Source organism: Ranitomeya variabilis, chromosome 2, assembly GCF_051348905.1.
Source record: "Ranitomeya variabilis isolate aRanVar5 chromosome 2, aRanVar5.hap1, whole genome shotgun sequence".
In the NCBI taxonomy this organism is placed as follows: Eukaryota; Metazoa; Chordata; class Amphibia; order Anura; family Dendrobatidae; genus Ranitomeya; species Ranitomeya variabilis.
The window spans coordinates 576,855,577-576,868,065 of record NC_135233.1 but is presented as its reverse complement, the minus strand read 5'-3'; the positions used below and the strand labels follow the sequence as shown (position 1 = coordinate 576,868,065).

Below are 12,489 nucleotides of genomic sequence, written 5' to 3'. Positions count from 1 at the left end.
TCTGTGGGGACGTCATACTGTGGGAGGCTGTGGGGATGTCATACTGTGTGTGGGAGACTGTGGGGGACATCATACTGTGTGTGGGAGTCTGTGGGGACGTCATGCTGTGTGTGTGAGGCTGTGGAGACATCATATAGTGTGTGGGAGGCTGTGGAGACGTCATACTGTGTGTGGGAGGCTGTGGGGGCTTCATACTGTGTAGGAGGCTGTGGAGGCGTTATACTGTGTGTGGGAGGCTGTGGAGACGTTATATTGAGTGGGAGGCTGTGGGGGACGTCATACTGTGTGTGGGAGTCTGTGGGGGACGTCATACTGTGTGTGGGGGGCTGTGGGGGCTTCATACTGTGTGTGGGAGGCTGTGGGGGCTTCATACTGTGTGTGGGAGGCTGTGGGGACGTCATATTGTGTGTGGGAGGCTGTGGAGACGTTATATTGTGTGGGAGTCTGTGGGGGACGTCATACTGTGTGTGGGAGTCTGTGGGGGACGTCATACTGTGTGTGGGAGTCTGTGGGGGACGTCATACTGTGTGTGGGAGGCTGTGGGGGCACATATACTGCGTGTTGGATACATTTTGGGGGGCAGTGTGCTGTATGGAGGCCATGATAGGGATGTTGTAGTGGGTGGCAGTACAAGACTAAGAGACAAAACAGTGTAAGCCCCCCACTCCATGTGCCTCTCCCCGTCTATAAGTTGGGTGGTGAGCCCCCCTGTAAACCCCCGCTTATTGAGTGGTTAGGGTTTTGTAATGGGGCCCCATGATTTCTCTGCACACCCCTGGGTCCTGTCACGTGACCATCCCCGCCAGTGCAGGACCTCAGGAGACCAGTGGGGCGCGGGTGAAGCGGTGACGTTGTGGTGGGCTCAGTATACATAGCCTGAGGCTGAGCTGCACGGCGCACTCTGACAGGCTATGTCCCGGCTCTCACGATGTACACTGACTGATGTATGGACCGTGCACAGTTGTGTGGTGCTTGCTGCTCCCGTAGCATGGGGCCGTGTCACCGGTACAGGCGGCACCGACTCCGCCTCTTTTCATCCCCTGACAGTTCTCATCACGTGACGCGACGGGGCTGGGACCGTGGGCGTGGCCTCCCCGGGATCCTGCGCGCGCTCCCGCCGTCCTCCTCCTGTGTCTGGCCTCTTCCGCGGACGCGCGCCCAGTGACGTCAGAGCGGCAGCGGAGAGACACTGAGAGCCGGGAAGATAGCGGGAGGGAGACACCGAGAGCGAGCGACAGACGGATCGACCGACGGCGGACGGACGGACAGTGAACAGCGGCGCCTACACCGAGCGGGACCCACTCCCTCTAACCGCTCCGCAGGAAACGAGCAGCTCGCCTCCTCACTCTCCTCCTCTCCCCCATCCCTCATCAACCGCCGGGCACAGGAAAAACCACAGCAGGATCCGGGACCCTCCGCCCGCTCCCGCCGGACCCGGGACCCCCGAGCAGTCATGGGCTGCACCCTGAGCGCGGAGGAGAGAGCGGCGCTGGAGAGAAGCAAACAGATCGAGAAGAACCTGAAGGAGGACGGGATCACCGCGGCCAAGGATGTGAAGCTGCTGCTGCTGGGTGAGGGGCGCCGGGGGCTGTGTGCGTGGGGGGTACACCGTGCAGCCCTCATCACACGGTGTGTCCCATCATCTGCCCCAGCCCTGACCACACATGGAGACGGTGTGTCCCATCATCTGCCCCAGCCCTGACCACACATGGAGACGGTGTGTCCCATCATCTGCCCCAGCCCTGACCACACATGGAGACGGTGTGTCCCATCATCTGCCCCAGCCCTGACCACACATGGAGACGGTGTGTCCCATCATCTGCCCCAGCCCTGACCACACGGTGTGTCCGATCATCTGCCCCAGCCCTGACCACACATGGAGACGGTGTGTCCGATCATCTGCCCCAGCCCTGACCACACATGGAGACGGTGTGTCCCATCATCTGCCCCAGCCCTGACCACACGGTGTGTCCGATCATCTGCCCCAGCCCTGACCACACATGGAGACGGTGTGTCCCATCATCTGCCCCAGCCCTGACCACACATGGAGACGGTGTGTCCCATCATCTGCCCCAGCCCTGACCACACATGGAGACGGTGTGTCCGATCATCTGCCCCAGCCCTGACCACACATGGAGACGGTGTGTCCCATCATCTGCCCCAGCCCTGACCACACATGGAGACGGTGTGTCCCATCATCTGCCCCAGCCCTGACCACACATGGAGACGGTGTGTCCCATCATCTGCCCCAGCCCTGACCACACGGTGTGTCCGATCATCTGCCCCAGCCCTGACCACACATGGAGACGGTGTGTCCCATCATCTGCCCCAGCCCTGACCACACATGGAGACGGTGTGTCCCATCATCTGCCCCAGCCCTGACCACACATGGAGACGGTGTGTCCCATCATCTGCCCCAGCCCTGACCACACGGTGTGTCCGATCATCTGCCCCAGCCCTGACCACACATGGAGACGGTGTGTCCCATCATCTGCCCCAGCCCTGACCACACATGGAGACGGTGTGTCCCATCATCTGCCCCAGCCCTGACCACACATGGAGACGGTGTGTCCCATCATCTGCCCCAGCCCTGACCACACATGGAGACGGTGTGTCCCATCATCTGCCCCAGCCCTGACCACACATGGAGACGGTGTGTCCCATCATCTGCCCCAGCCCTGACCACACATGGAGACGGTGTGTCCCATCATCTGCCCCAGCCTTGACCACACATGGAGACGGTGTGTCCCATCATCTGCCCCAGCCCTGACCACACATGGAGACGGTGTGTCCCATCATCTGCCCCAGCCTTGACCACACATGGAGACGGTGTGTCCCATCATCTGCCCCAGCCTTGACCACACATGGAGACGGTGTGTCCCATCATCTGCCCCAGCCCTGACCACACATGGAGACGGTGTGTCCCATCATCTGGCCCAGCCTTGACCACACATGGAGATGGTGTGTCCCATCATCTGCCCCAGCCCTGACCACACATGGAGACGGTGTGTCCCATCATCTGCCCCAGCCCTGACCACACATGGAGACGGTGTGTCCCATCATCTGCCCCAGCCCTGACCACACATGGACACGGTGTGTCCCATCATCTGGCCCAGCCCTGACCACACGGTGTGTCCCATCATCCATCTCCCTGTACAGTGTACCCATGCTGCATCCCTTGTGTCAGAGCAGACCCTGCACTGTGTCCAATACCTCCCTGTATACTGTACCCTGCCCCTATATGTGAGCACCACCCCTGATCTGTGCACCCCTGCATGTATCACTGCAAACATCCTACCATGCTCTATGTATCTATATCCCTGACCCATGTGTGCACTAAGTATATCCCCTTTATTGTATCCCTGCCCCTATATGTGCACTATATATCCATCTCCCCTTTATTCTATCTTAGTGCACACATAGGGGCAATGTGTCTCCCCCTTTATTGCGCGTTTGCCCCCCTGTGTCTCTCACATCCCCTTTTGCAGAGTGCACACATACATGTCTCCATTCTGCAGCTCCCTTCCTCATCCCTGACACTTCATTCATTGCTTCCATCTATTCATCCTTTTTTCCTCTCTGACCCTACAGGGGCCGGGGAATCGGGGAAGAGCACCATTGTGAAGCAGATGAAGTAAGTGGCCCCTTCCTCCTCCTCCCTCTCCCCCTCCCTGTAGCGCTGTGTGAGCCGCCATGTTGGTGCCTGGCCCTGTGCACTGATTGCAGGGAGCTGTTCTCAGCTTGTGGTGCTGAATCTCCGGGATGCGGATGTGGGTGGCCGGTGGTGCGGCCTCTGCTCCCGGCATCCTCTCGGGCACGTTACCGGCCCCGGTGCTCAGTGTGGCCTGTGCCTGCAGGCTTTGATTGTCTATGGCTGGGACACGGTGGCTGTCATGATTGCATCTTCCCAGGGTCTCGGAGCAGCCTCCAGCGCCATCATGGATTCTCTGGGTGTCCAGCAGGGGGAGACAGTGCAGGGTGTGTGACAGCTGGGCGGATGCATGGAAGGCAATGTGGGGGAAGCTCTGTGGGGTTATATTGTGGGGTGGAGATCATCCTATAAATGTATATGGAGCGGTATTTACCAGCGTGATTCCAGAGGTGATGATGAGTCTGTAGTGTATTTGGCCTCGTTATCTGTGCATCACATTCTGTCAATTATAGTTACATACTGACCTGCTGATACCGTATACTGGGCTGTGACAGATTGCTGCTCATGTCCTACAAGTAAATTGGGATGTGAGATCATTTATAGCTGGGATCTATGATGTGGGTTTGTACTGTATATAGCTGGGATCTATGATGTGGGTTTGTATATACCTGGGATCTATGATGTGGGTTTGTACTGTATATAGCTGGGATCTATGATGTGGGTTTGTATGGAGCTGGGATCTATGATGTGGGTTTGTATATAGCTGGGATCTACTGTACTGTATGATGTGGGTTTGTATGGAGCTGAAATCTATGATGTGGATTTGTATATATCTGGGATCTATGATGTGGGTTTGTATATACCTGGGATCTATGGTGTGGGTTTTGTATGGAGCTGGGATCTGTGATGTGGGTTTTGTATGGAGCTGGGATCTACTGTATGATGTGGGTTTGTATGGAGCTGGGATCTGTGATGTGGGTTTTGTATGGAGCTGGGATCTACTGTATGATGTGGGTTTGTATGGAGCTGGGATCTATGATGTGGGTTTGTATGGAGCTGGGATCTATGATGTGGGTTTGTATGGAGCTGGGATCTACTGTACTGTATGATGTGGGTTTGTATGGAGCTGAAATCTATGATGTGGGTGTGTATATATCTGGGATTTATGATGTGGGTTTGTATATACCTGGGATCTATGATGTGGGTTTGTATGGAGCTGGGATCTATGATGTGGGTTTGTATATATCTGGGATCTGTGATGTGGGTTTGTATGGAGCTGGGATCTATGATGTGGGTTTTGTATGGAGCTGGGATCTATGATGTGGGTTTGTATGGAGCTGGGATCTATGATGTGGGTTTGTATGGAGCTGGGATCTATGATGTGGGTTTGTATGGAGCTGGGATCTATGATGTGGGTTTGTATGGAGCTGGGATCTATGATGTGGGTTTGTATGGAGCTGGGATCTATGATGTGGGTTTGTATGGAGCTGGGATCTATGATTTGGGTTTGTACTGTATATAGCTGGAATCTATGATGTGGGTTTGTATATAGCTGGGATCTATGATGTGGGTTTGTCTGTAGCTGGGATCTATGATGTGGGTTTGTCTGTAGCTGGGATCTATGATGTGGGTTTGTCTGTAGCTGGGATCTATGATGTGGGTTTGTCTGTAGCTGGGATCTATGATGTGGGTTTGTACTGTATATAGCTGGGATCTATGATGTGGGTTTGTCTATAGCTGGGATCTATGATGTGGGTTTGTCTATAGCTGGGATCTATGATGTGGGTTTGTACTGTATATAGCTGGGATCTATGATGTGGGGTTGTCTATAGCTGGGATTGTCTATAGTTGGGATCTATGATGTGGGTTTGTATGTAGATTGGAGATACGATGTGTGTTTATAGTTGGGATCTATGATGGTGGATTGTATCTAGTTGTGATCTATGTTGTTGGGATTGCATCTAGTTGGGATTTAATCGAGATGGGATCTATGGTGGTGGGATTGGATCAAGTTGGGATCTATAATGATGGGATTGGATCAAGTTGTGATCTTTGGTAATGGGATTAGATTGATTTGGGATCTATGGTAATGGGATTGGATCAAGATGGGATTTGATTTAGTTGGGATGTATTTTGTGTGTTGGATCTAGGTGGGATCTATGGTGGCATTGTATTTAGTTGGGATCTATAGTTCAGGGATTGGATCTAGTTGGGATCTATGTGATTAGTTTGTATCCAGTTAGAATAAATGATGACGGGATTGTATCTAGTTGGGATCTGATATGGGATTTTATCTATTTGGGATCTACGGTAAGATTGGATCCAGTTGAGATCTATGGTGGTTAGATTGTATTTAGTTGGGATCTATGTGACTGGAATTTTATTTAGTTGGGATCTATGATGTGTGTTGTATATAATTGGGATCTATGTTGATGGGATTGGATCTAGTTGGGATCTATGGTAGTGGAATAGTGTCTAGTTGGGATTTGTGCTTGTGTCTTGGGATCTGATTTGTGTTGCATCTAGTTGGGATCTATGATGTATTATTGTATCTATTTGGGATCTATTGTGGTGGAATTACATCTAGTTATGATCTACGGTAGTGAGATTGTATTGAGTTGGGATCTATGGAAGTGGGAGACTGCACATAAGGATCAGCAATCGGCAATGCCATGAGAAGAACTGTGTATATGACTTGGGGTGAATATTACAGCCCTGTAGATTGGTTGCAGTGGCCCCCTGCTCTCGGGAGTACTCTGATAGTGGCCCCCTGCTCTCGGGAGTACTTGTATAGTGGCCCCCTGCTCTCGGGAGTACTCTGATAGTGGCCCCCTGCTCTCGGGAGTACTTGTATAGTGGCCCCCTGCTCTCGGGAGTACTTGTATAGTGGCCCCCTGCTCTCGGGAGTACTTGTATAGTGGCCCCCTGCTCTCGGGAGTACTTGTATAGTGGCCCCGGCTCTCAGTGGGGTACTTGTATAGTGGCCCCCTGCTCTCAGTGGGGTACTTGTATAGTGCCCCCCCTGCTCAGTGGGGTACTTGTATAGTGGCCCCCGGCTCTCAGTGGGGTACTTGTATAGTGGCCCCCTGCTCTCCATGGTACTTGTATAGTGGCCCCCTGTTCTCGGGGTACGTGTATGGCACCCCTCCCCCCGTTCTCGGGGTACGGGTATGGCACCCCCCCTGTTCTCGGGGTACGGGTATGGCGACCCCCCCCCCCTGTTCTCGGGGTACGGGTATGGATACACCCCCCCCCCCCCCCCCCCCGTTCTCGGGTCGGGGTACGGGTATGGCGACCCCCCCCCCCTGTTCTCGGGTACGGGCATGGCGACCCCCTCCCTGTTCTCGGGGTACGGGTATGGCGACCCCCCCCCCCTGTTCTCGGGGTACGGGTATGGCGACCCCCCCCCCTGTTCTCGGGATACGGGTATGGCGCCCCACCCTGTTCTCGGGATACGGGTATGGCGCCCCACCCTGTTCTCGGGGTACGGGTATGTTGCCCCACCCTGTTCTCGGGGTACGGGTATGTTGCCCCCCCCTGTTCTCGGGGTACGGGTATGGCGCCCCCCCCCCTGTTCTCGGGGTACGGGTATGGCGCCCCCCCCCCTGTTCTCGGGGTACGGGTATGGCGCCCCCCCTGTTCTCGGGGTACGGGTATGGCGCCCCCCCCTGTTCTCGGGGTACGGGTATGGCGCCCCCCCCTGTTCTCGGGGTACGGGTATGGCGCCCCCCCCCTGTTATCGGGAACGGGTATGGCGCCCCCCCCCCTGTTCTCTGGGTACGGGTATGGCGCCCCCTGCTGCTGTCTGAATCCCAGTAGTGTGATGGCCTCAGTAAAGATGGCCGCCTGCTCCCGTCGCTCCATCCCTCCTCTCATGCTCCTGTGGCAGCCATAGGAGAATCCTTGCGCTGCTTCAGAAGATTGCATGTGGCGGGGAGCTGCCGGGGCTGTGACAGCCTGGGTGAGTGATACTACTGGACCGATCAGCAATCTGCTAATTATGACTGGACTCCTGCCCTATAACAAGCCGCGTTTGAGGAGATCAGGTGCAGACTGCTGGTCTGTGCCCCGACCACTACTGTGGTCGTCGTCTTCCCCACAGGTCAGGAGGTGGACAGCGCCCAGCTGGGATTCGGAAGCGTTGTGGGCGGAGTCTGGGTGTTTGGCTGCTGTCGTGCATTTACGTGCAGGCTACGGGTGCTGCCGTTCGGCTACTTCCCGATGGGATCGGAAAACCCTGCACTATAGGCTTGTGTGTGTTCGGTTTCCTTAGGCTGCTGGTATTTGTAGTACTCCAGTGTGTCTCTGGCCTCAGAGGGGCTTATTTATTTGCTATATTAATTTTTCTGTTTATTCATTTAATTATTTATTGGCTTTTTGCATTGGCTTAAGAAAAACTTAAAACAATTATTTTTTTTTTCATTGTATTTAACAAAATACCAGGATGGATATGGTTATATCAAGATAATTTTTTGCATTAATCTAGAAATGCATGCAATCATTGGAACATTGGATAAGTGCTGTATAAATTGATATTGGGGGCCCACAATAGCCTGGCGTTTATGAGAATGAGCAGATGTGATGGATTCCCACCCTGAGACCCTTCACGGATAATTAGTGACATCTGAAAAAGCCACTGGGGCATTTTTTTAGCTTTTAACTTCCTGAATGCACATGCGCATTAGCAGCACTGAACAGATTATTTTATATTAAAGTGTCTAATGAGCGTGTGCAATGGGCAGGGAGGGGTGGCAGGGTCAGGAGTGACATCGCCTCTTGTCAGGTGTGTACAGATGTGCTACCTGCCTCTGCTGATAATGAGGCTGGTGGGGAAAAAAAGGTTAAAAAAAAATCTGCATTTCCTGACCCACACCTGATGTCAGACACATTCATCTGTCACTTAACACCGGGAGGGACCCGCTGAGGATGGAAATAACCTCACAAGAGTTTTGTTATGTGCTTTGGGCGCGGCAAAGCACTTAATGCCTCATTTGCATACTGCGAAAATCATGTGTTTTCTCTGACTTTCGGCAACAGATTGCAGATATAAAATTATCAATGCTTTTATATTTCACTGACCGTCGCGCCCAAATGAATGTTTTATGGTGGTTGATCTTGCCCACAGATTCCCTTTAGAGGTTGTTGTTTTAAGTATGCAGTTGTTATGCAGGCCTAGGTGTTTCCATGGCTACCAGCAACAAACAGTCCCTGTGTAGCCGGATTTGGGGGGGGGGGGTTATCAGGATTATATTTTCTTTTATTATGGACCTAAGAAATAACTGGCAGGTAGCCGCTAACTACCCTCGTGTTGTGCCCTGCACTGATCTCTGCCGGCATAGAGCAGTCACAGGTCGCTCCTGCCGGCTATTCTGCCACTTCTCTTCCGCTCTATTGACAGGGCCTGGCTGCAGGTGTAATGCTGATTAACTGCTGGCTCCCCGCTGCCTAACTGCAGGGAGCCAGCTGTAAATCAGCATGACGTCAGCAGTCACGCCCCGTCGGGAAGTGCTCTATCACGCCCAGAGCACTTAAAGTCTCACTTGCATATGAATTAAAATGCTAATTCCTTTGGAATGCAGCAGCAAGTAGAAGATATAAAGGTGTCGATAGATTCACCATATGTTTATCTTCCAGATTCCCTTTAAGATTTGTTCTCTCCTCCTTCATACTTCTGTAATGATAACTAGTTGACATTCATGACGTGGTTGTGAGCTGAGACCCTCCTCTTGGCTGGGTGTGTGAGTCGCAGTGGGCCAGGGTAGTTCAGGAGGTGCTGCTTCTCCTGGGTATCTCATTACTGTCGCTGCTTTCACTCTGCACTCACAGCATGGGGTTTACATGTAATTATTCATCCGTTTTTAAGCCTCCAAATAGAAGACGTGAAAAGCAATTTTCTCCCTGTGCCGTTGACTTGCAGATGCTTTGTAATACACTGAGGTTTGCTGTTCGAGCTCGTAAATATTGATTGATTTAAAACCTGGCCTGCCTGTTTACTACGTCCTGTAATAAAAGGGCATGCATACGTTAGTTGGATGTAATGGCTGGTTGAGTCGGCAGAAGAACATATCGAGGGGAAGGTTTGTCAGCGCTTTTTAGGTTTTCTTCGCATTCCCTTGTAAAGCAGAAGTCCAGTTGTCATTAATTTATGTTCTCCAGCCTTTAGTTTGCCTGCAGATATTTAAAGGGGTTATTCCCATCTTCACACATGGGTATTGTCTTGTAAAGACAAGCACTTTTGCAATTTACTGTGTATCGAAATTGTCATCCGTTCTTGAGATATTAACCGTCTTCTTTGGTTGCCTTAGAGACCAACCACCGCTGCTAGACAGCATATCATGCCCAACGCTTACAATCTCCTTTATGTTGAGCGATAAGTGGTGTTTTGAAGCTGGCCAGGATCATTGGATCGCGTTGGTACCCCCTAATAAAGGCCAGCTGCACCGTGGTGCTTACAAGCCAGACACCAGAGGTGGTCGGTATCCTAAGCAACAAGCTGTAAGCAATGGAAAAAAGTCCATATCTCAAGAACGGCTGCAAATTTTAACAAGCGGTAAATTCCAAAAGTGTTTGTTTTTACAAGGATTATCCAACAATATTCACATATGAAGATGGAAATGGGTTGTACCTCTAGACACCCCCTTTTTCTAATCTTTCAGGGCTGTGTGGATGGATGCATTGTATATTCCCAATAGATAGGTTTCATGCGGTCATGTCGCTGCCGGTTTGGAGCAGGTTGTGCCACCCTCATCTGTGCATTTTAGTAAAACAATAATAGCAGGAGATGCTTGAAGATGTTGCTTTCATCTTGGGATGACGGCATCAGAGTTCCTGCAACTTAAGAACATGTCCTCCTTCCTCTATTTCCTTCCCATGATTTTCGGTGTGTATAAACAATCCCTAATGATGTGTATGCATTGTAGCCTGCTTGGGTTTTCTCAAAGGGATCCTTACTACCATCAATCCAGGAACTGGGACCAGTTGAGCTTTGTTTAGTCAAGATGGAAACATTTTTATTGACAACCAATCAGAAATCAATCAAGATCAATGACATCTGTGTGTGGACGAGCCGATAATTAATGATGTACTCGTTAGTATCGTAGTTGTAAATTACAGGGTTTACTTATTAATAGTGAAAAATAAAATTGGTACTCACTATCTTGACCGGTGCGGCTCCTCCGCGCTCGCAGCTGCGTTGTCCGGGAACATTAATAAGGGGGTGTCTAGTAGTGGACGGTCCCTTTAAACTGGGCTGCAGACTTGACATCGTGTCAATTTATGCTGCAGATTTTTACCCCTGATGTCATACAATGTGGAGGGTGAAATCTTTTTTTTTTAATTTTTGCAGCATTTCTACAGTGGATTTTGCTACTATGGAATTTCTGTAGAGGGAAATCCGTAGCCCCAAAGTCTGTACCATGTGGATTTTTCTGTAGTTTTCTGCAGCAGAAACTAAGGGTGGATGTGAAGCCCCCTTTTGCACCTCATTGAATAGAGCAGGGATCTACAACCTGTAGATGCAACATATGGCGTGCCCCAGAATACCTGAATTCGTTACTGCATCTGTGCATTTTTTTTTTTGTCTAGTTTTGGGTATTTTTTTCCTATTTTTTATTTTTATTTTATTTGCCACCTTAATCTTCTATTAATTTTCTCCTATTTAAAAGTCTAATTTGTAGTTGTCCGTTTCACGTTCTTCATTGTGAGTGGGGGTGATGTGGGGTTTCCAGATGTTGTCAGCTTTTTTAAAAAAAAAAATCTTTTTTTTTCACCAAATACAATCCATTCCCTTTGGAGTGATTTTATGTATATTTCAAGATTATTGCGCACATTTTGCAATACTATAATAAAAAATATTAATAAAAAATTAAAATATTAAATTTTTATTTTAGTTTTGCAAAATTTAAATATATATATCCAATATATAAAGCTGAATGTATGTGTGTGTATGTCCGGGATTGGCATATGCACCGTCGCAGCTACAGCCACAAAATTTTGCAGTCACAGGTCTGGACCCCGAGAGAGTCATAGGCTATGTTGTGAGGCGAAATTTTAACCCCAATTCACCAAACAATTTTGCCCCTATCTACATAATGGGGAAAAAGTGAAAGGAAAAGTGTTAGAGGCGAATTAACAGCTGCCAGATGTGAACAAGGGGGACTTAAAGAGTGAGAGCGATGGCGCCAAAGAGTATATAACGTACAGTTGCTAAGGTGGGGCCCCGACATGGGATACTCACCACACACGGGGATATGAACACACACACAAAATGCGCCACACACTACCACGTGCTTGAACACATATATCACCCTCAGCGCACATTTCACCACACATGCACCAACCTCGCCACATAAAAGTCGAAACACAAAAGTCGCCGCTCAAAACTCGCCACACTCAAAACTCGCCAGATGCAAAACTAGGCTCACGCAAAACTCGCCACACGTGCAAAACTCGCCTCATGGAAAACTCGCCACTTGCAAAACTAGGCTCACGCAAAACTCGCCAGACGTGCAAAACTCACCTCATTGAAAACTCGCCACACGCAAAACTTGCACACGCGGAAAAATTGCCACATGCACAAAAGTTTCAACATATGCAAAAGTTGCCTCACACAAAACTTGCACATACTCAAAACGCACCACACATAAAACTCGCCACGCGCAAAACTCGCCATGCGCAAAACTTGCTGCACACAACTTGCTACACTAACCTGTCACATGCAACTCGACACACAAAAAGTTGCTACACGCATGTCGCCACACAAAACTCATCTCACAAAAGTCGCTACATGCATGTCGCCACACGCAACTCAACACACACAACTTGACACATGAAACTCG

General features: G+C 50.5%; 1 protein-coding gene across 2 annotated transcripts in view; it reads left to right on the top strand.

Moving 5' to 3' along the window:
• The first annotated feature begins 1,126 nt into the window (after positions 1–1,126).
• The window catches only part of GNAO1 (G protein subunit alpha o1), a 242,657-nt gene continuing 231,294 nt past the window's right edge, over positions 1,127–12,489 (top strand). The window contains exons 1-2 of one of the 2 annotated variants that reach the window (XM_077288299.1): positions 1,127–1,571; positions 3,592–3,634. In XM_077288299.1, the coding sequence (XP_077144414.1) occupies positions 1,454–1,571; positions 3,592–3,634 (161 nt within the window). In that variant the 5' untranslated portion in view covers positions 1,127–1,453. The remainder of the gene's footprint in view (positions 1,572–3,591; positions 3,635–12,489) is intronic. The other variant, XM_077288298.1, reaches the window with a different exon arrangement.